The sequence below is a fragment of the Diplotaxodon limnothrissa genome, linkage group LG22 (assembly GCF_057381915.1).
Source record: "Diplotaxodon limnothrissa isolate DT_005_m linkage group LG22, D_limnothrissa_male_GT1.1, whole genome shotgun sequence".
NCBI classification, from domain to species: Eukaryota; Metazoa; Chordata; class Actinopteri; order Cichliformes; family Cichlidae; genus Diplotaxodon; species Diplotaxodon limnothrissa.
The window spans coordinates 12,353,852-12,377,891 of record NC_140616.1 but is presented as its reverse complement, the minus strand read 5'-3'; the positions used below and the strand labels follow the sequence as shown (position 1 = coordinate 12,377,891).

Below are 24,040 nucleotides of genomic sequence, written 5' to 3'. Positions count from 1 at the left end.
ATTGCAAGGGAAAACCCTGCAGGAGAGAGTCCAACTGAAGAAAATGAAACAAATGTGTCCAAAGAGGAAGCCAGAAAACTTCCAGATTAAATGATGGCGGTTTGGACATCAATCAAAGTCAAGTGCTTAATCCAATCAACTGCGGTGGGACCTAAAGAGAGCTGTGCATAGACGGATGCCTGCAAACCTCAACGAACTTTCGTCCATAACAATGTGAGATACTGATAAAATCCAAAACGGCTTAAAGGTGGCTCTGCCAACAACTGAATCATGGAGTCATTGCATTTTGGATTAGTTTGTGTTAAATAAATGTTGACACAGTGTGATGTGTCATGCATCTTGTTGTTCCCCAGTAAAACTGTTACCTAAAAACATTTTTTCTCATACAAGCATGTGAATTGATAGGCGGTGGGTGCCTCAGCTGAGTTTTATCAAAAGATAGAATCAGCCTTTTTGTTGTTTTGTTTCCCTCTGCGGCAAAGCTTAAGTCACATCACATCTTTCATTTTGATGCCTCCTTTGCTTCCCCCTCTGTGACTCTTGTCTCCTCACTTCGCTGACCTCCATGCTCACACAGGCAGCGATGTCAGACCAGTATCTCTCTCTCCTGCCCCTGCTCTCCATTAGTATACTGCAGCAGAGAGCCAGCGCAGATTTATCCCCCAGAAGACCACAGAGGTCTGGTCACAGCAGCGGTGAAAATAAAATGGATCAAATAAACAACTTCCACCCCAGAGCACCACACAATGAGAGGGAAACAAATGGCCTTCCCGTTTTTGGTCAGAGATGCTGCTCACTCTGCAGTAACCGAGAGGATCAAACCCATCACGAACCTGCCGTTGTTACATACCACACAAATAATCAGGGGTCACTCCCTCTTCTTTTCAGATAATAAAACTGCTCACAAGTTAAGAATATTTTCCTTCTGATTAGATGCATCACCAAAGTCTAAGCAGAGGGAGGTACTGAAGGTCGGTACTTGTGAAGCAGTTCTAACAGAAGATAATCAGCTTACGGGAGAGTACATTGTTGTATTGTGCGCGGCTAAGCCACGAGCTATGAGTATGAGGAAAAGACAGTGTTTCGGGAGTGTGAACAGATAGACACGCTGGGGTTTTGTACTCCAAAAACTGGCACAGAGCCCCAAAGCACTTTAATAAACTGCAACAGAAAAAATAAGAAAGCTGTAAAGAAAAAGGAGGGCCAGAGCTGGAAGGAAGGAGGACAGACGTGTATTTACATAATTAGAGCTCTTTTAGTTAAGTGCATTCCTCTCTTACCATTTCACTTCTATCTAAAATTAACTGCTGAAATCGTTAAGTTAAATAAATAAATAACTCGGCAATTGCAAAGTTAATGTGATTATACTTTACTAACTTCACTTAAAGAGAAAAGCAGAGGTCTTACAGGTCTTACTGGGGGACAGGGCTCGTTCAAAGAAGGTGGCCTCGGTACACTTCCTGTTAGTCTAACCCTGCGGTACAGAAGTCCTATCTTTACAACAACACTTGCGTGGGCAAACCTGGCCCTCTGCGAGGCATCAGGAGTAGACAGGAAAGTCAGCACCACAGGGAAAGACACTTATTACAAACAACTTGCTATTCAGCAATAAACTTGGTTAGAGTGTCTGAAAATAGCTCAATACTGAGACACTAAAATGGAAAAAAAGTACTGGGCCACAGACACATTACACCTGCAGCTGTTAGGCCACCAAAACCGAAGCCATGAAGCTCCCAGCACACAGATTTGGTGCTGATGGTAATACCAGAGTTTTTAGTTCTCTCTGTGGTTAAATACTTGCTCATACAGTTTTCTCTCCACCTTTTTAGGGTTTTTACCCAACAATAAAGCACTATGAGGTGAAGGCTGCTGTAATTTGGCCTTATATAAGTGAAACTGAATTAAAATGAAATTGCAGTCATTGAGCTAACAGAGAGTTGGTGCCCTTTACACACTGGAAAACAACGCTCTTTAACTGCTGTGGTTCTTAAATGCTTTCATTTGCAACAATATAACTTACTATACACCAGAGAGTATGTAGGAGTGAAGAAACTTCTGACTGACTTGTTAACAGATATGGCCCATTACTTTGACGAGGTGGGTGTCCACTATGAAAAACTTTCAAGTGTGAATTGATCAAAGTCTATTCAAAGGCTTAATCGAGCAGAAACAGCTGTATCAGTCTAACTCACAGGGCATATGTTGCCTTCTTGTGCCCTCAGGAGGGGTGTTTGCACCTTTCCAGCTTCACAACAAAAGAAATAATAAGGTCACTGGCCAATTTATCAGACTGCTAATCAGCTTGATAACTTCAAAGGCTTTTACAGAGAAACTCTGAAGCCATGTCACGTGAATTTAGACTATCACAACAGAATGCTGGAGCCGGCTACCTGCAGGACTCAGCTGTGGCTGGAAAGGGGAACCCTGTTTGCTGACTCCAACAGATGCGACCTCTGATATTTTGGCCGCACTGCAATAAACAAGGTCAACTTGTCCTGTGGGAAATGATGGGAAGATCCTCAGGCGAAGAGATATAAGTGTCTATTCATTCATTTAAGAGTTAGTGCTTTGTTGAACATGGGGCTTTCTTAGACTGGAAGCTGTATGTGATGCAAACAACGTGGCTGCACAGAGAAAGATGATGTATTTATTCTGCACTTTCACTAGATTATCAACAAAGCAGGTTAAAACAGGAAACACATTTTAACAGCAAAACCTCACTTTTAAATGATCTTTATGTATTATATATGGCACAAAATGAAATGGTTAAGCGCCCCGCCACAAAATTTTGTAAGTTCAAAGTTTAATTTTCGTTGAGATCTGTCCATAAATCTTTGAGTAATTCTGCAGGCCAAAAAAAAAACCCACACACACAAAGGAAAAACAGCCTAGTTACATCACTTGGTTCAGTTCTACTGCCCCCTCATCACTCCCTTTTACAGCACACAAACAAAGTAGCACAACATTAGCATGCTTCATTTTTTTAACCTTTAGACCTCATCATGTCTAACAATGCAGTCTCTCTTTACCGGCCTCATGCTCATAGGCGTGTTTGTGACTGGGATAGATATCCATTTATTGATAAAGATGTGTAAATGTGTTTATAGGAAATGAAGGACACGCTTTCTAGCAGTAAACTCTGTTGCGATCAGTCCAGTTGATGAATGGTGGTGATGACACACATAAGACTGATGATTATTAGTTACAGCGCAAGACTAAAGCATGATGGAAGGAAAACTGATTAAATATCACATTTTAAAATGTTATTAGCTTGGAATATAGAGCAATGTGAATGCACATGCCTCCGTAAATAATAACCATCAAGTTTTCTACAAAGCCATACTGAAATAGAAGGTTTAATCTTTTAACAGTGGCAAAAGGTTTACATGTCTCAGTGGTCGAATAGTGAGTTTCGGAGGATATCGGGGATGGCTCTGGGTGTAAATAAGATAAGATAAGATAAGATAGAACTTTATTAATCCCTCGGGTGGGTTCCTCTGGGAAATTCGATTTCCAAAAAAAGCACAGCAACGACCGAAGTACAGTTTAATCAAACAAAACAGGAAACAAAATAATATTTTTATCATTAAAATAAGAAATACAGACAATAATAAAGGTTAGCTAGGGTTGAAGATTACATGTATTTTCCTGCTGAGCGAATGTACTTCACACTGAACTGCTTGTATGCGTTTATAATGCTGACATCGAGGGGCAGAGAGGTGATGGCTGTGACAGCCTCAGAATAAATTTACATGTAGTTAAAAGTAAATGCCTTTCTGCTGCGTTTTCTCTTGGCTCCGGGCAGGCTGGGAGTGGCACTGGATATGTGGAGCAGTTGGACCGGAAGGAGGGCGGGGGCTGCCGGGTACTACTGGGTTTCTGACTTGGCTCTGTGGCTCCCTTCCCTTCTCTTCCCCACGTTGTGTTGGCCTGTGAGGTGCATTCCCTGGGGCCTCCCTGCAGACACGTTGCCTTGTCCCTGTGCCTGGCTCTTTAGGGTGTGGTGGGTGCCTCTCATTTCAAGGACTGGTAGGGGTGCAGGAGCTGTCAGCCTGGAGTGGACGCCTTGTGGGATTGGTCGTCATGCACTGTTGGAGCTGTGCGGCAGCCCCTGGGTTGGGGTAGCTGCTGTCCCACTTGGCCTTCGGATCGCTTTCTGCCTTTTGGCTTCTGCAGTATTGGTTGACTTATACCGTGTGTTCAGACTTTCCTGCATGGTTCTCTCACAGAACGCTGGTGTTCTCAGCTTGTTGGTCTTTGCTATTGGTTGTGGGGTTTCTGGACTTTTAAGTTCTTGTCACCTCATCAACACTTTTTGTTATATGTTTGAACTGTGAAGATTGGGGTGTTTTTGATGGGGATAGAGTTGTTCTCATAGCACAATTACCACACTGCTGGCTGCCTTCTATGCTTGTGTACGCACCTTAGTTCAATATTGGTTTCTGGCTCTCATCATGGTGCACTTTGCTGGCTTTTCAGGGGTTTTGGTATTATGGAGATTACAGGTATAGCTTTACAAATGCACACACACACACACACACACACACACACACACACACACACACACACACACACACACACACACACACACACACACACACACACACACACACACGAAAGGAAAAGGGGGATGGGAGGTGGGAGGTGGGCCCTAACGATGTATCAGAATAATATTAATTGACGGATTGCTATTTTTGCTGACAAGTCAGTGTCTTACAGGCAAACTACAGGAAATGATGGCAATCTGCTAACAACCAAAGCAATCTCAAGGTGGTTTTCAGTGCTGCAGCATATATTTTTTGTTACTAATATCAACTAGAGACTATCAGCAACCTCCAGCAACCACTTCCCCACTGCTCCAAAATTACACAATTTTCCCCTACAGACTGATTTCAGGGGTTCTGTGTCCAGTCTCTGACTGAGGGCTAAAATGGACATGAAGCCACAGCTTAGGTTTCCAAAGTTGCAACTGAAGAAATCTAGAACAACCTTTCAGACAGACAAGATCAAGGCAGAAATATCTGCGCATAACGCACAGCACCACGTTGGGCAATAAAGTGGCATATCATCACAAACATGCCGTACAAACTGTCATTAATTCACACTGTTTTGTCGAGCCCAAAGGATATCTGCACTTACCTCCTACTGATTAGAAGCATGGCACACAAGCATATTCTTGCTCTACTTCAAAATAAAAGCCATTTTTGACTGCACCTTTAATGGATCAACATCTTTTTCCATAAAAACTCACAAGGAAACGAAATCATTCGCCTCTGTTTGTAATAAATCTTTCCCGACACACTTTTTGTGTCACAGAGGTGAGTTATCGGAGATGTGGCTGCGCCTCCACCGCCAGCTGCCTCATCAACGGAGTGGCTGCGATAACGATCTGTGAGGCAGACAGCGAGGCTCAGGGACGGATTAGACCACAGCACTGCGTACAGTAATAACAGCTGCTGCCGTGGAAATGCCCCGCAGTCACCGAACGGGAACAAAACTGCTACTCAGCTCCACAGGCCAGAAGGGAAAAGACTGATAGAGCGCATTGCCTTTCCATTTTTTCCTTACTTATCCAATTTTCTCCCATCTTTTGATTGCTTTTCTCATTATGGCCGAGCAGAGTAATTGGAATCCCCCCCGCTCCAGCTGTGCAACGGTTTGATGTGTTGAAGAGCTACATGTTGAATAAGCAAGTTGGCAAACAGGCAACATAATGAGGCTGTAAACTATTTAATTGTTGAAAAAGACGCACAAAATCTGGATTTTGTAAGGAGCTATATGCAGCGGACTGATATCTACGCTCAAGGAACAACAGAAGTTTTCGCTCTCATGGTTTAACATTTGAAGGTGAACCTGTGTGTGTGTGTGTGTGTGTGTGTGCGTGTGTGTGTGTGTGCAATATTTGTCTGTCATTTACTCACCAGCAGCTCCTGGCCTCCTCCTGCTCTTTCCACACTCAAGTGTTCATCTGAGCCCTTTAGCTTCCTCACCTGAAACAAAAAGCATAAACTAAGTAAAAAAGAAGAAAACCTATTTGAAAAAAGCAGCTGCTTCCAAAGAGCGAAGAACAGTAGAAAAAAAATGTATAAAAATACAGATTTCATCTTAAAGTCATCTTTAAAGTTCTGCAGATTTAGTATGCAAACATAGTGAATACATACACAAGTATTTCTTTTCTATTCATGAAGCTAAAGTGAAAAAGATGCCAGGAAAATCACTACACTCAAAAATCTTTGCATTACAAGTAAAATATTATGGTGATTAAAATCTAAATCTAAAAGTTTGTTTCTCTTTTTATCCTGTAGGCTTTATCTATGTTCAAGAATATAAATTAGCCCAGAAGTCCACTTAGCAACCCCTTGGCAATGTGTATCACTGGTGGGTGTTCTTTCCTGTGGGTTGATATCATTCGCAAAGATAGTACCTCAGAATACTTTGGTATCTAGCAGATTACTGCATTTGACCTTAGCTTTCATGGAAGATCCCAAATTGTTTGGAAAACAAAGAGTAAAACTTGGAAAAAGTCCAAAACAAACCAGAAATCAGAAACCTCACCCTCAGAGCAAAAGTTGTTACCTTACTGCTGCAATTTTACGAGGCACAAAAGAGATAACTCAAAAGATAAACGCTGTGAACTCTACATATTCCAGCGTTGCAGTACCAGATAGTGATAGCCTCAAACAAGCTTCTCCAAACTAACAGTTTGTACAGATGTTCATATAATGAAGTGGCTAATAGCATCAGCTCTAAACTTTACTCAAAAAACAAACGATGAAGTACATTCTGAGTAACTGCAATCTGACGCAAAAACCTAACTTTAATACCAAAAGTTTGCAGAAATAACACAGTTTGGATTTTTTCTCTTGTTCATGCACTGCTGATTTTCACACTGTCACCACCGGCTGTGGAGCTCCACAAGGAGCTCTATAACAAGCCTCATTCTCCACTGGATCAGACGAATGGGGATACACCCCACAGAGATACAGGCAGCACACACACACCGACACACATAGAACTAATCCCTTGACGACCACACTAAACCCCCAAAGAAGCAATGGCCCAAACATTATTCCATGAAATCCATATTTGGAAAAAAAATACAGTTTTTGATGAAGGTAGTTATAATGCACCCAACTCAGTAATCCATCTGGAGTGAGCATACAGAGATAAGAAGAGGACAGTGACGCCAGGGACTCTTAGCTGCACATGCATCCTTTATTAAAGCAGCAGGAGCGCTCTACTACACGATATTTCCCTAAATCACTAAATCAAAGGAAGGACTAAAAATATTGTCAGATTAATCAGCAGGCAAAGCTTCACAAGACAGATGAGATGAGTTGGGCAAAGGGTGTCAGCCTCACTTTTGTTGCCGTTTTCATTTTATTTCTTGCGTACATTAACACATTTCTGTATGTCTCGTTCACTTTCTTTTTCATATTATTTGTTTCCTTTTAGAAAGAGTCGCTCACAAAGTCAGAGGCACATAGTTCATCTGGAAACGTAACAGTACTTGTTGTCGGCTGAGATGTGGCATTTATCTGGATGCCATTTAATAAAGTCTTCCGACTGCAGATATGCTCACTGTGATGAGCATTCATAGGGCGAGTGCAGAGAAGAATCGGAAAATGTAACAAACCTCTGTAAATCTGTTTTACCTTGGCACTGCTGTCAGAGTGACGTCTGGCACATGCTTGGAGCTGGCTGATCCAAAACTGCTGCTCCTTGGCATCAGAGGCTAGAGAAAAACACACACAGAACAAAAACTAATTAAAAAAATTAAAACCCATATGCTCCTGACTCGACTAACAAACTAGTGCATGAGTTCAGGTGCCGATCAATACACAGCTATAAGAAAGCCTTCAAGTGTCCACATCTACCAATGGTTAACAAGCACTTATTATCGGCATGAAGTGAGACAGAGTCACGGCTGCAGACAGGGGACTTTATTAAGGGTTCAAGACACTGAAATGCAGCCCAACTGCATTTCAGTGTTTTTGCTAAACTGTCTTAGTGTAAACACAACACTCGTCCATCTGCCTTTTTTATGCTTGAATAATTCATAGATCAGTGTTAAGTGGCTTAAGGATACATTGCAGTGAAAATGCCCAGGTGCAAGCACTGGAACCTAATCAGCCTTTGCCTTAATAAATAACCATTTCAAAACTGAAATTTATTGACTAATGAGTTAATGATTAGTAAATCATCCCAGATTTATATGTTATCTATTTACTCACATGTAAATGGTTTTAGTTCCTTCACAGGATGAGACCATTAGATCAAATCCAAGTGAAACTACACAGTGACTAAGGGTTTAGCATCAAACAAGGCAAAGATGTTCCCACACATGTTTTACAGTGCTTCAAACAGACAACGTAAACAAGTTGGTTTTACCTTTTTTAAACAACCAGCAGCCTTCTTTACTTTATGTTAAATCAAAATTCTTAAGCAAGTTTAACCAAAGACTTAATTAACCCCAAAAGGCAGAAATGAGTCGGTATGCCGCAAAAAACAAAGAGCAGAGAATAAAACAGCCAACACACAGTTAGCTTAGCTTATCCTCATTCTGCCAAAGATAAAAAATAAATAAATAAATAAATAAAAAATCAACCTACTAGCGCCTCAAAAGCTAGCTAATTAACATGTTTCATAGGTTTCATTCTCCAGCTGTGGCACTAAACTGCTACTAAAAAGTAGCCACGCACAAATCCCCACATGACCCCGTTACACTTTTCGATTTGTATGGATCAAACATGTTAAACAGTGGTGCAGCATAGCAATGCAGAATTATGCTCTTTGCTTTCCAGGCTTTTTGCTAAGCTAAGCCTAATGGGTGTAGCTACAACAGAGTTCAGGGTACACAAGTGTAAAATAAATAAGGATCTAGATTACGGTTTGAGATGGAGTGAACCGGCTACTGCTTTAAGCTACAAACTTCGCCAAAGGGCGATGAGGGCTGCAAATGAGGCATCAGTGAGGTCAACCTGCAGGATGCCAGCAATCTCATTTGCTTTTGAATGATCACTGAACTTGCTGACTGTGTTCCTGAATATTTGATCATGTTACTTTCTGAATGATGTCCTGAGGGCTGCTATCACATTTGAACCTCTTCATTTTCCTGTCCACGCCAAATTGAACACTCAGTATTCAAGAAACACCAGCAACTCATTCGGCCACTTTGCTATTCGCAAGCTGCATGTGGTTTTTCCCCTCAGCACAGAAACAATCCAGGCCGCTATCCAAACACAAACCGCCAGATTTGCTGACTAATGCAGTGAATTGCAGCCTCAGGCTGAAGAAGACGCTGACTGTCTGCTTGCTTTGACCTCTTCCAGGGCAGAACGGAAATCCACCTGATCTCATTTCACTGACTAATTATTAGAGAAAAAATAACTGTGATGGCACTGATAAAAGTAAGACAGCAGGTCAACTCGAGCTGGAGTACAAACAGTAGAAAAAAGCTTTGATGCACGCAGGCCAGATGTCATTCTGCACTTCTTTTATTTCAATATAGCAAACAATAGAAAGGAACCAAAAAAACCATTTTACATTATGAAGTAAAATGCCTTTAAATTCATTAAAATACACCTGAAACAGGTATGACCTGATGATAAACTAAAAAAAATGTTAGGCATATCATTAAAAACGTCTGTAACTACATGTGACCGACTATGCCATAAAATAAAGACGCTCATTCAACATTTGGGCCAATAAAACCTCATATGACTGTGACATATCACATAAATCACATAAATCTGTTGTCCATCACTCACTTTGATCCCTTTCCTCAGGACGCACCTGATACACATTCCAGCCGTTAGCCTACCTAGCTAGTGACAACAGATGCATTTTTACTACTTTACTTTACTACAAGTGGGGCTAAGCCCAAATCAACTAAACTAATCAAAGTCATCTCAACTTTGGTTTAACTGAGAACAGCAACAGAAAACAAAAATGTGTCACCTGTCACCTGAAGTCATGAATCCAGCTAAGCTAAAGCTGCTTTTCATCACAAAGCACCTGGAGCTTAAAGACCTTGAACCGTGAAACGTTGAAGAATACAAGCTCAGGAAAGCAACTTTAGAAAAAGCACATATTTCTTTTTTGGCAGCCACACTCAGCTGGACAAGAACATATTCATCCAGTGGCAGTTGATAATGTGTGAATTTGTGCCTGTGACAGAACCAGCTAGTAAACAAAGTTGCACTGCTTGTGAGGATGAGGACTGCGCTAACATTCACTCACAGCTGCTAGATAGACTGTGCTCATATTAGCAATTTCTCTGTTCCACTTTACAAAACAGATACTTCTCTCAACTCTTTTGGTGCAGTCAAGGGGACAATTTGTAGAGCTTTCTGTTCTACAATCTTCTGTTGTTTAACTTTGGTGAGTCTGCGTAATTAAACCCTCACCTTCCTGTTCTCAGCTGATAAGAAAGGCACCTTTTTTGGGTCAGAGATGGTTGTGTGTGAAAATCACAGAATTTTCCTAAACGCTCAGTCCAGGCTGTCTGGCACCAACAACCAGGCCACATTCAGGGTCATCGTGACCATGTCTGCATGCATAAATGTCCCGAGTTGCTGGCTTGTGATTGGCTGCTTATAGATATATGATATATGCAACTAAGCAACTAAAGTGGCTGGCAAGTGTGTATGCTCACATGGCAGAAAAATAAGGAAAGGCATAAAAGGCTAATAAAAAAGAAACCCCAATAACTCCTTAGATTTTATGCTTATCTGTTTAAGAGCCATTTCATTCTGCTTTTTGTTCTAATTATGCAGGTCACACAATAAAAATAATGCTGTAAAGTCTGTCCAGATGCCAACTTTACCAAACGGTCCATCTGAGGCTCACAGCAGCACTTGGGAGCATCTTTGCGGAACAGAAAAACAGGAGTGGGACACCTAAAGTCTCTACAAAATCCTCGCATGAATGAGCACAATAGGCCCACAAGACTTTGTAGATCACAGCGTAAACACTGCTTCAAGTTTACCAGAAAGATGGGCTTCATTCAGATTTAAACTACTACACTGAACTCTGAATGTTTTGAGTTCAATGAGCCAGAACAGCGAGAAAAAAAACACACAGAGAAAGTTCAAACTGAACATCCCTCACAACTTCAAATATTCTGCTGCGTTTAGTGACTGACTAAGACATAACTGTCAGAAGAAAAGATAAAATGCACATAAGCACAAAGTAAACTGAGGCATAACTAAAGTTTTTATTACTTATAAATCTCAGCTGAACCTGAACCAGAACAGCACTCCCACTCTGCACACGCTGAATTAAACATGTGTCTGAAGCAGCAGGTGCCAGCCTCGAAAGGTATGTATATTTATTCCGGACTGTTCAGTGCACGGCACTTGGTTCAGTGTAAGGTTTCCTTATTTCATGCCAGCCACCGAGCCAAAAAGTTTCTGTCAGAAGTCTATTCGTGTTGGCACATCTGCAGCATGAGAATAAAATTTCAAGATCACAAGCTCCAACCAAAATGCTCTGGAAGAGCAGCAGTCGCATCAAAAATAAGCTATAGCATGCCAACAGGATTAGCGCTGACATCTGAACGAACGCTGTGCCAGTTTTATTAAACACGTACAATGTGTGAAGTCATGCTATGTGTTCTTTTGAGGCTTCCCATCTCAACCCAGGCTCCCAGGAGGTGCCAACTAACTATTTCAAAGGCAATGGATGTGTCCTCAGTGCTGGCAAGAAGAAAATGCAGCAGTGGTTTGGGCAACTGTTAACCTATTCCTGGCGTTCTGGATTTACTGGTTAATCTCATCATAGTAATACAAAAAAAAAAAATCATTACCTTCACCAAGAAGGCTTGTTTTTGGAGGTGTTTGCATCCATGCCATTGTGTCTGCAAACACAATAGCTCGAAAAGAGTTCATTCTGATACAACAGTGTAGGTGTAGTTTAGGTGTAGGTGTGGAGTGGGATCATGTTAATGCTAATATATCGACATTTGCCAGACATCCACCAAGGTGTTCAAGGTCAACTGAATAATTTAATGATCACAAATTGACAAAAAGGCTCATAACTTAGAAACTGATTCTTACAAGTGTGTTGTGTGTTGTCAACAGATAGAAAGTACTGTGTAAGGATTTCAAATATCATGTGATATTTGACCTCTGAGCTGATCTGATCTGAAGGTAAAAGTGAATCCTTTTTAAAACTATGCTTCTTACTGCAGTTGTTTGTATTGAAAACATTCATTTATATGGGGAATGACATACGGGAATTCTAAATATCTGATTATTAACTCTGACCTCTTCTTCAAGGTCATATAAGGTAAAACCATAAGAACTGTAAGAAATTATACTTGTATATGGGAATTTCATATATCACATTATTGTTTGCATCAACATATCATGTCATCTCACTTTTACATTTGACATCGACGTTTTTGCCAGTTTGACCGAAAAAGCATTGTCAAGAGAAAGAGAAATATATTGGAGAATAATGTTATGGAGTTTAATCCTCACAAACACCTGTTATCTATCATCCACTTCTACATAATGTACCAAGTACAATGCTATTCCCTTCACAGTGAATACTTCCCAAGAGTGAGTAAGCTTGGTGGAGGTTTGCGCTCTTGGAGTGCTTCTTGTATTAAAATATGTGACGCTGCATGTAAAACCAGAAAAAAAAGTCAAATGTATTTTCTTTAACTTTTTGTAACGTTTCTAAATTTCAAGATTAATGTGCAATAAAGGCCACATTTATCTGTTTTTGTTTAATTTCTATGTATTTTTAACTTAAAAATGTCAAACTATTTGAATTATTGTTGTTTTGCAGTGATACAAATGGATAAATACTCACTTGTAGCACATTTGTAAATTATTAAGTTTTAGGTACAAAACTGCACTGAGGTTACAAGAATCTGTTTATTGATCACAATCCACACAGCGTTATCTCCACAGGCCAAAGAAGTTAAGGTCACCAGCAAAACTAAGTGGGAAAAGTTTGCTGGAGGAGACGAGAGATTCAGCAGGTTCCTTGCACTGAATAAATGGCTTATATCAGCATGTACTGACCACTCAGTGCATTTTATCAACAATTTTAATATTTTTTGGGAACGCAGGCATCTGTTTAAAGCAAATGGATTTAATTTTAACAAGTCAGGGGTGAAACCGTTCACCTCCAACTTGTTTTATTCCATACGTCATCCATCTGTGCTTGGTGCTAAGGCTCATATAAACGAGGAGTTATCTCATAAAGAGGAACAAACAGTACTCCAAGAACAGACAAAGCCCAGCAGAAACCTTGAGGAGGAGCCTCATCTGCCCCCACGCCGGAAAAGCTTCAGAAAGGAGAGACATCAGAGGCAAGAAGAGGGGTCCCTATTTGCCTCCAACTCTCTCAACAACACCAACGACCAGGACCAGGGACCACGACCTTCCCCTGTCCCCCAAACCCCTGACAGGCCATCTCCCTCCTCCACCTCCCTTTCTCCCTCCTCGCCACACCTGAAATTCACTGAGGAGATGATGGAGTGGGTCAATGCTGGGCTCAGATCTACCCCCCGGTCCAATCCGTTTTTGCCCCCCATAAACCCCCCACCAGAGCAACCAAAGGTTCGCCATTGAGCCCCGCCCTCAACAGAGCAATTGAAGTTACATTGACCGCTCCCAAACACGAGGGGGCAAATAATACCTCTAAAACACTTAAGTTGGCTTTATTAAACGTTAGATCTTTAGCTGGGAAAACATTTTTAATTAATGATTTAATCACTGAGCACAGCCTTGATTTTATGTTTTTAACAGAAACTTGGTTGGACCAAAGTAACAGTGGAGCTGTTCTCATCGAGACGACCCCTCCTAACTACAGTTTTATCAGTGAGGCCAGGGTGAGCAGGAGAGGAGGGGGGGTTGCTGTCTTATTTAATGAATCATTTCAATGTAAGCAGCTATCTCCTGGAAGTTTTCAGTCTTTTGAATATGTGGCTTTACAGCTGAAGGCCCCATCCAAAGTTGTGTTTCTTAATGTTTACAGGCCTCCCAAATACTGCACAGACTTTTTAAATGACCTCAGTGAACTGCTGTCTGTGATCTGTGTTGATTTAGACTGTAATTATTGCTGGGGATTTTAACATCCATGTGGACAACCCTCAGGACAAAGGGACTAAAGACCTGAGTAACACTCTGGGCAACTTTGGGCTGACTCAGCATGTAACAGAGGCCACACATAATAGAGGACACACTCTTGACCTACTGATATCCAAGGGCCTGAGCATTTCAAACATTACTGTGTCTGATGTGGGCCTGTCTGATCATTACTGTGTTTTCTTTGAAAGTAAAATTTCAGCCCACACAAATATATCAACAGCAGTGATCACAAAACGGTGTATAACTGAACACAGTAGTGAGATATTTAACCAGGTCTTCCCCTTAACACCTGGCCTGTCCAGAGGTTCAGTCAATGAGCTCGTCAATAGCTTCAATGCTAAAATGTTAAATGTTATGGACACTATTGCTCCCATTAAGGTGAAGGTTATCTCTGGAAGGAAAAAGTCTCCATGGAGAAACTCCACCCTGGTGAAAAATGAAAAAAAAGAGTGTTGGAAAGCTGAGCGCAGATGGAGAAAAACAAACCTCCAGGTTCATTATGACATCTATAAAGAGAAACTTCACAATTATAATTTACAACTGAGGAGTGCAAGGAGGTCCTACTTCTCTGACATCATCACCAAAAACAGTCATAATGCTCGGGTCTTATTTTCTACAGTTGACAGGCTAACAAACCCTCCTGTGTCAGTGGCAGCTGAACTTCATTTGACCATGGCCTGCAATGACTTTGCCAAATTCTTCACAGACAAAATCCAAAAGATTAGACCAGCAATTGGTACATCAACAACATATTCAGGATATATACAGAGTCCACTGAAAAACTGTTTAAACACCATCAAACAGTTTCACCCTATTAACAGCAAAGACCTGGAGGACATCTTAGGTCAACTGAACTCCTCCTCTTGCTGTTTAGATGTCCTGCCAACAAGTTTTTTCAAAAAGGTCTCAAAGACTTTGGAGTCAGACCTGTTACAGATCGTCCACTTTTCTTTAATGTCAGGTGTGTTTCCAGAACCACTAAAAACTGCTGTAATTAAACTTATACTGAAAAAGGACAATCTTGACAAAACACAAGTGAACAACTACAGGCCGATCTCAAATCTCCCGTTTTTAAGTAAGATCATTGAAAAAGCAGTTTCTCTACAGCTCAATTACTTCTTAAAACAGACTAACTGCTATGATGCCTTCCAGTCAGGTTTTAGACAGAACCACAGCACTGAAACTGCTCTGACCAAAGTGTTCAATGACATAGGTCTGAATACAGACAGTGGAAAAATGTCAGTCTTAGTTTTGCTGGATCTCAGTGCAGCATTTGATACAGTTGACCACAACATATTACTCAAACGACTGGAGAACTGGACAGGTCTTTCAGGAACTGTACTAAACTGGTTCAAAAAATACTTAGAAAACAGGAAATACTTTGTATCAATAGGTAACTTCACATCTGAGCAGACAAGTATCACATGTGGAGTTCCCCAAGGTTCCATCTTGGGACCCCTTCTGTTTAACATCTACATGCTCCCACTGGCACAGATTATAAAGAACAACAAAATAAACTACCACAGCTATGCAAATGACACACAAATATATATCACAATGTCACCAGGAGACCGAGGCCCTGTACAGGCTCTTGGTAAATGCATTGAGGAAATTAATGACTCGTTGTGCCACAATTTTCTCCAGCTAAACACAAATAAAACTGAAGTAGTAGTCTTTGGTGCCAAAGAAAAACGATTACAGGTCACCAGAGAACTTCAATCTATACACCTAAAAACCACAAACCAGACGAGAAATTTGGGTGTAGTGATGGATGCAGACCTAAACTTAGAAAAACACATTAAGACAATAACAAAATCAGCTTACTATCACCTCAAGAATATTTCAAGGATAAAAGATCTGATGTCTCAACAGGACCTGGAAAAACTAGTCCATGCATTCATCTTTAGTAGGCTTGACTACTGTAACAGCATCTTTACAGGTCTACCTAAAAACATCAGTCAGACAACTACAGCTCATTCAGAACTCTGCTGCTCGAGTCCTCACTAAGACCAAAAAAGTGGACCACATCAGTCCAGCTCTGAGGTCCTTACACTGGCTGCCTGTCCGTCAGAGGATAGACTTTAAAGTTCTGATGCTTCCCAGTATGAACCTTCCAGATCCCTCAGGTCATCTGGATCTGGTTTTTTATCAGTTCCCAGAGTCAGAACCAGACACGGAAAAGCTGCATTCAGCTTTTATTCTTCTTATATCTGGAACAAACTCCCAGAAAGCCTCAGATCAGCTGAAACACTCAGTTTATTTAAACCCAGGTTGAAGACTCACCTATTCTCAGCTGCATTTGAATAAAACACCAAATCCACACTTTTAAGCTTAAATTTCAAAACTTATATTTTAACTACTGATTTTATCTACTGTTCTGATTTTATCTACTGTTTTTTTAAATCAATTTTAAATCATGCTTTTTATTGTTTTTGTTTTTTAATGTCTCTGTAAAGCACTTTGAATCACCTTGTTGTTGAATTGTGCTATATAAATAAACTTGCCTTGCCTGGCTGACTGGCAAGGATGCACCCCCCGGCTGTGGGTAGCTCTGTGAACGGGGTTTTCAGAGTCAAAATCAGAATATTTCTTAACTTCTCTATAACTTCCAGGAGTGTAAGTGTTTTGTTACAGATGCTCACTTAAATATAAATATGAAAGATACCAAACAAAAACTCAAAAGTAAAAAAAAAAAAAAAAGAAGAAATAAGTAAAACTAAGGCACTCAAAGTGAAACGCTAAATTAAAATGAAATATTCCAAAGCTTAAAGCAACACTAGGTACGGTCTAGACAAGATATCACAAGTGAAAATAGTCCAGGTGTCATAATGCCGCAGGTGGGATTTCCTGTTGCATACATCATGGCTGAGCGAGTCTTGCGCTCCTGTGGCTGTACAACACAAAGAGTGTGGAGGATTGTCTAATACGGAGCACAACTTGAACAACATCTTCCTTTCTGAAACCTCCGTCAGAGAGTTTTCCCCCTCACAGTCGAGAGGTTCGCTGAACGAGGACTTACAGGACATCATTTATTTGCAGCTTATGAAACTTCAGAAACTGTTCAGAAATAGTTTTGAGGGATGTTTACAGACACTGAAGTTAAAAGCAAACAAGGATTGCAAATACTAGAAAGTCCCGTTGTTCCTGATGACGTCATTGCTGATGGCGGCCGCATTTATGAAGACAGGATTCTCTGTCTGCATTTTTTTTTTTTTTATACTTAAAACGAAACAGATCAAAGTCTTTTCTTATTAACAGTTTGCAGCACTGGAATGCTTTTGTCTGTTACAGAAGTAATTAAGGATATTCAGGCACTCTTGAACCTTTTCTTTCTTTTTAAAATTCTCATTTCTCTGCTGTACCAAAAACTTCAGGAACTGTGATAGGAACATTATTCAAGTCAAACAGTGCATTTTGTGAGCACCATTAATCCACTACTCATTTACTGGAGATTGGAAAAAAGAGAGTCCTCAGTACTCTCTTAAAAAAGGATTTATGCCAAACATCAGTGAAACTGTGTGATTTTCTGCAGGGGAAAAGCATCCCCTGATAGTTTTTGGGAACACTGGAAAATGTTGCGTTTAACAGAAGTGGGCTGGTTGTATTGGAGTGAAAGTTAGCAGGGTTCAAACTCCTCACACAGCTTTTTTGTTTGCTTGTTAAATGTGTAAGTGAATGCAGCACCACTGAGAATTTCTGAGAATAGTGTAATTTTCATCACTTTGTACAAACACATTCATCTGAAGCAAACTGGACCCTAAATCAACTCCCCTTTGTTTCCAGAGTATTTTTCACAAATATAATCATCAGAAGATGTTTAAGTGGGAAAATGAGTGCAGCACTCTCCTTGTTAGGGAGAATAAAACAAGGCGGCCACATTTTATCATCGGATTAATGCGGTATTACATCATCACCCAAAACAACCAAAAAAAAAAAATCTTCTGAGATTTCTTTTTTAAAGTTAAGTTGAGATGTTATTATTGAGGTTCGGGTTATTTTAGTGCAGGAAGAATTCAATTTGCACTTGTCAATCACTTTCACTGCCAACATCTGCCAGCTACAGAAGGTCTCTTTAAGTGAAGAGGCAACTCTGAAAATGAGACATTCACACAAACGCCGCATTCGATGTGTGTTCTCCCACTGGGAGTGGCTGCTCGCCCCTGCAGGGAGCACACAGTATTCAGTCAAAAACACCTGTAACAAGCTGTCTTTCTGCAAAAAATATCCGGTAACAAGCTTCCCACTTTCTTCTTCTTGTCATCATCCACAGAAATCACTCACTCTGACTAAAGGGACGACTTACCCGCAGATGAGCAAGCGCCTAAATCTGATGTTTATCTGTGATGTGCACAAGCACAGCTGTGATTTTAGGTAATTAGTCATCTGTATTGAGCACCAGCCTTGCACCTGTGCATATGCTGACACAAGTGATATACGTACAGTGCTGTGCAAAAATCTTGAGTCACTCGTCTTTTCTTTTTATTAACATAAAGAAATAGGTGCAGAGATTTATTGAAGCATATCCAAAAACACATGTAAAAACAGCATAAAAAAACAAAAACAAAGTTTGTACGATTCTAACGAGCTGGGAAGTCAATATTTGTTATGACTATCTTTATTCTTCAACACAGCCTGAACTCTCTTTGGCATTTTTCTTGTAATTTTTTTAAGTAGTCTCCAGGAACAGTTCTCTGGGCCTCTTGAAGGACATTCAAAGCTCTTTTTTGGATGTTTGCTGCCTTTTGTTCTGTTGTCTGTCAAGATGATCCCACACTGCTTCAATAGTGTTGTGGTCCAGGCTCTGTCTGTTTTTCTATCCAGGTAGGCTTTTACTGCATTTGCAATAAAAGTGGGATCGTTGACATGCTGAAAAATTAGGCTGCTGACAATCAGATCCTTTTCTGATGGTACTGCATTGTGGATTAATATCTGACAGAATTATGAATGCCAGAGTGCCACTGGCTGAAATACAGCCTTAAACCATAAAGCAGATATTTTACAGATGGTTGTAGACAGTGTTCATCACTTCATCACACTTATTGCCACCGATTTTTCATTCATTTCTTGTGTAACCTGACATGCCTCAGCCTTTTCTCCCTGTTTCACTTCCTTAACAATGGCTTCTTGACAGGTACCTTTCCACTGAGACAATTTCTCACTTTAAAAGAATACAAGAAAATTCTGGCTTGTTGGAGGTAACATGTAGAAACCAGAGACTAATGGGCTTTTGCCTTAATGAATAATTTTTTCTGAGCTGAAAGTGATTGACCAATGAGTTAATGATTAGGAAATCAGTCTCAGTTCATCAGTTGTATTCTCATGTAAATATTTGTAGCTCCATTACAACGGTCAGACTGAATCAAAGTGAAACAACAAACTGACTAAATCTTTGGTATTTTTCATCGGTGTAACTAAAGAAGGAGGAATCCAAAAAAACGAAACCAAAAATTCCTTTGAAAATGTTTGATAAAGCAGCCGCTGTCTAAAGAAAACCTTGTAAAGACCTTCAAAAGGCCTGGAAAATGACTGATTATAAACGCTTAATAAAGAAATATGAGAGAGACTGACTCACTGGATGCAAAATAGTAGTGTAGCATTTATATAAGAGTAGCTGCCTCACTGAGGAGGATTACACTGATCCTGAAATAAATTTAGCTGGGTTTGTCTTGGAGATGACACTGACAGCTCAATTCATTTCATGAATACATAAAGTTTGCCCTGTAAAGTGAGAAGACTAACAGGAAAATGAGAAGCTGGACCGTGTGCTCATTTAAAACGAGCAACAATGGACACCCGTCCTAGTCTGCTCTTATTTAAAAGTCAATATCCAGCCCACAGAGATGGCTGAGTGATATCTGAACATTACTAGGTGATCAAGGGAGAAGGAGAGAGAAAGAGAAACCTCCTTCCCACTCAGTCATGGCACCACCACCACCGCCTAATTACACATGTTTTAATTACAGTATCATGAAAGATGTTATTGGTTATGATAATGGTGAGTCTGAGGATTAATGCTTGGACGAGCAGTTAGATTTGATTAAAGTGCTGGGAGATATTATGAGCGAGGCACTTTAAACATATATTTTCAAGAAAATGGACGGGCTGACGAAGCCTAGAACAGAGGGAAGAGCTGCCAGGCAATTACAGTAACCAGCAACCAGCCTTCACTCATCAGCACAGCACAATGACATTTGAACCCTATGATTGCTCTTGCTAAAGCAGTCCCAGTGCATTATATGCAAAGAAACGTTGTTGTGATTACAGGCTAACTTTAGATACAATTGCTTTTTCTTGCTTCACACTACTGCACCTCACGATTTTTTTTTTTTTTTTTTTTTGCACCAAGCAGTTCATTTTAATCTCCTACGCTGATCAGAAAAGAGGAATTTGATGTCATCTTTAAACAGAGTAAGAACGTCCAATTCTGAGATAAAAGTTACTATGTGAAAGTGAACAGTGGCTGTTAATAAAGACAAAAGACTGAGTGCTCCCCAATTATTGGCACATTTTAATGATTTTTGTTCCTTAATGATCGCACCCTTAAAGGACTGCAACAGATGTAATCCTTTCCTTTCTTACTTCGCCGTAGACGAGTAGCAGAGTAAAAGTTTACTTCAGTGAAAGTAGAAAAGCTGATCATGTAGTCTGTGTTTTTAAACACCCACCAAAGAAGTTTAAACCAAAGCCAAAGAAAAAAATATCAATGATGTGAATCTTCTGTTCCACCCCCATCCCAAAGATGCTCTATTGGGAGCGAGATAACCTTGGAGGTCATTTGACAACACTGTAAAACATGTTCAAGAAAACAGTTTGAGAGTATTTGAGTGTTGTGATGTGGCGCGTTATCCTGTTGGAAGAAGCCATCAAAGGATGTGGCTTAAACACCACTAAGGGTACTAAGAGCCCTGAAGAAGATATCCCCCAAACATCATTACATCATCACCAGCCTGAGCTGTTGATGTAAGGCTCTTTCATGTGGTCAAAGGAGCTTGCAAAGAAAAGCGTCTGGACTTCTTTAAGTTGCTTGAAGACGTTTCACCTCTCATCCGAGAAGCTTCTTCAGTTCTATCTTAACAGTCCAAACATCACAATGGCCAATTAGATTTTTTCCCTGCTACCAAGAGCCATTCTGCACATACTCCTATATAAACCCATCAAACCTAACAGCAAATTAAACACATTTACAGCCTGGTACAAAAACCACTTTTGGCCTATGAATGTAATTTGTCTTATGTCAACTCTCAGTTGTATAGCAGATGAACTTCCTTACCCATTCAAACGGTATTAAGACTTAAGGTTATGTGTGATTAGGGGCCTGTGATCCTCAGGTCAGAGCATTTTTTTCCTCCTTGCGCTCACAACACTCATTTCAAAACAGTTCAACTTTTTGAAGGCTCAACTTTTTGCTGCGACTGCAGCAATCAATCACAAAGAGGTTTCTGGTGCCACACTCACTTAGCCAGCAACCAATCACCAACAACCTGTATGTATCCGAGATCCAAGTTTTAAGTAAGTGGCATTATGATATCATTTTATTTATGTTCTTAGCAACAAACATCATACAGTCTACTAACTCATACGGGGGAAAAGTTGCATCAGAGGTTTCAAAATAATACTCCACAATCCTCTGAGTGGAGTCATGCACAGCCGGTGCACTTTTTAAATGCAGTCAACAGTCTTTACACATTTGACATATTTTACACACTTTTCGTTAGCATATGGTCTGAATCAAACAATAACTAACAACAATTTGTCCACAGGGAAGCAAATCAGTAAACACCCAATTACCATTCAGTGAAATTTATGCTGAATATGTACAACAGCCAAAACCGTCCACAGCTAACAGGGGCCATCCTGAGAAGCCATACAAGTCTTACAAATACTAATCAGACAATAACTCTTGATGATGGCTTTAAAACATTGTGCTTTAATTATACAGCTGCACAATCAAAACTGTGCCAGGCATCCTAATAAGCCAGTTTGTACCCAGCTCACAAAAACCTGACCCTTTCATTGGCTTCGAGTCTCTGAGTCTTCATATGATAAATAGCTTAATTTTTCATCTCAGTGTTCAGACATGATTAAATTCAAGTCGCTCTTCACCTTTGCTCAGCAACAAAACATGCGGCCCATGTGTCCTTATATCCGACAACGGAAGGACGAAGCCGCTTCAGTTTAGAGGCAGAAAACTCTCAGGCTACTGTATAGCCGTGTGAGAAATGCTACAGATTGTGTGTATCCAGCATCTTCTTACAGCAGCTAGGGAAAAGGCAAGTCGTTCAAAGCTATCCTGTGAAGAGATATCATCCTGAGAATAAAGGTGGCATTTACAGCTCTGGACTTGGACTATTGGTGGACTTATACACTGCTTATCAGCTAAACCAGAAAGACTGAAAAATGACTCCCGACTGAACCTTAAAGTTCCCCCAACCCGCATCCAAGTAGGTTTCAGGGGTTCCCATGGTAACCAATATCCAGAACTGAGTATACCAGCCAATCTTAACTTCACAGACTACTAAAAAGCTAATTTGAGCCACTTTGTGCCCTGCTGGTTGAGCAAAGTGAGCTTTTGCAAGTACAAATTTTACTCTTTTGTGGCTAATTTTTAAAATATAATTTAATTTAGCAAACATTTATCTTTGTTGCTGACCCCAACAACAATACCATCCTCTAACGCATTTGTTTAGTTTGGGGTGTTGGCACCAGTCGAGACAGGATTGCAGTTTTTTTGGCAAGCATCTGAATGAGTCACTGGAAATAGAAACACCTCTTCTGTGAGTTACAAAGTCCAACTTCTTCTTCACTGTGGTATTATTGTTTCCTTTTAGCTTGATTCACTGGATCACAGAGTTATTCAGAGAATATAGGCCAAGTTACTCTGATATCCTCCCCCTCAAGACTGTAAGGGGACATTCCAGCAGCTCAAGTGGAGCAACAATGAAAAAGGAGTCTCTCTTATTTAAGTGGATACAGGTCACTGAAAGCCCAGGCCTTTAGCACAGTAACCACCTTAAGGATCATGTTGCGGCAATACTTCTTAAAGAAACATTTCACCTTTGTGTAAATTCACTTATTGAATGGCCATAGAAACATAATTTCTTATCTGGATTAGGCACACGTGCATGCCGACTTATTTGCATGAAAAATAATGACTATATATAGATGCAACATCACAGTTCAAATAAAAATTGGTTTTAAATTATATTTAAAATGAACAATGATGATTACCTAAGTTCCATCTATTCATCCATCCATTCGCTACCGCTTATCCTTTTCAGGGTCGCGGGGGGTGCTGGAGCCAATCCCAGCTGTCATAGGGCGAGAGGCGGGGTACACCCTGGACAGGTCGCCAGTCTGTCGCAGGGCTAACACACAGGGACAGACAACCATTCATACTCACATTCACTCGCACATTCACACCTAGTGGCAATTTGGATTATCCAATTAACCTATCCCCACAAACTGCATGTCTTTGGACGGTGGGAGGAAGCCGGAGTACCCGGAGGGAACCCACGCAGACACGGGGAGAACATGCAAACTCCACACAGAAAGACCCCGGCCTGATGGTGGAATTGAACTCAGGACCTTCTTGCTATGCGGCAACAGTGCTAACCACCGTGCCGCCCTTACCTAAGTTGATTTTTTTAATTTATATAGCCACTATTAAGTTTGATCCTATGGGCTGTGCATGTCATATCTCGATATAATCATAAAAAACATAAATGTTTCCATGATAAAATAGTGTCAATAGCAATATCTATGACATGATAATGCTACGTGTTTACGCTCCCTAGCCAGCACAACAATACAAGACCAGTCATGTCTGAGAGCGAGAGCAGCAGTGCCACCCTGTAATGACTATTTAGTACCTAAGGAGTTATCAGAGGTAAGATCTCCAATAAAGCATAGTATTTTGCAATGTGAACAAGAAA

General features: G+C 40.5%; 1 protein-coding gene across 1 annotated transcript in view; it reads right to left on the bottom strand.

Annotated features, from left to right (window-relative positions):
* osbpl10a (oxysterol binding protein-like 10a) overlaps window positions 1-24,040 on the bottom strand; it is a 95,458-nt gene that overhangs the window by 52,868 nt on the left and 18,550 nt on the right. Inside the window, exons 3-4 of the mRNA XM_085346116.1 lie at window positions 7,656-7,735; window positions 5,922-5,990 (exon numbers count right to left, since the gene is read on the bottom strand). Coding sequence (XP_085202242.1) covers window positions 5,922-5,990; window positions 7,656-7,735 — 149 coding nt within the window. The remainder of the gene's footprint in view (window positions 1-5,921; window positions 5,991-7,655; window positions 7,736-24,040) is intronic.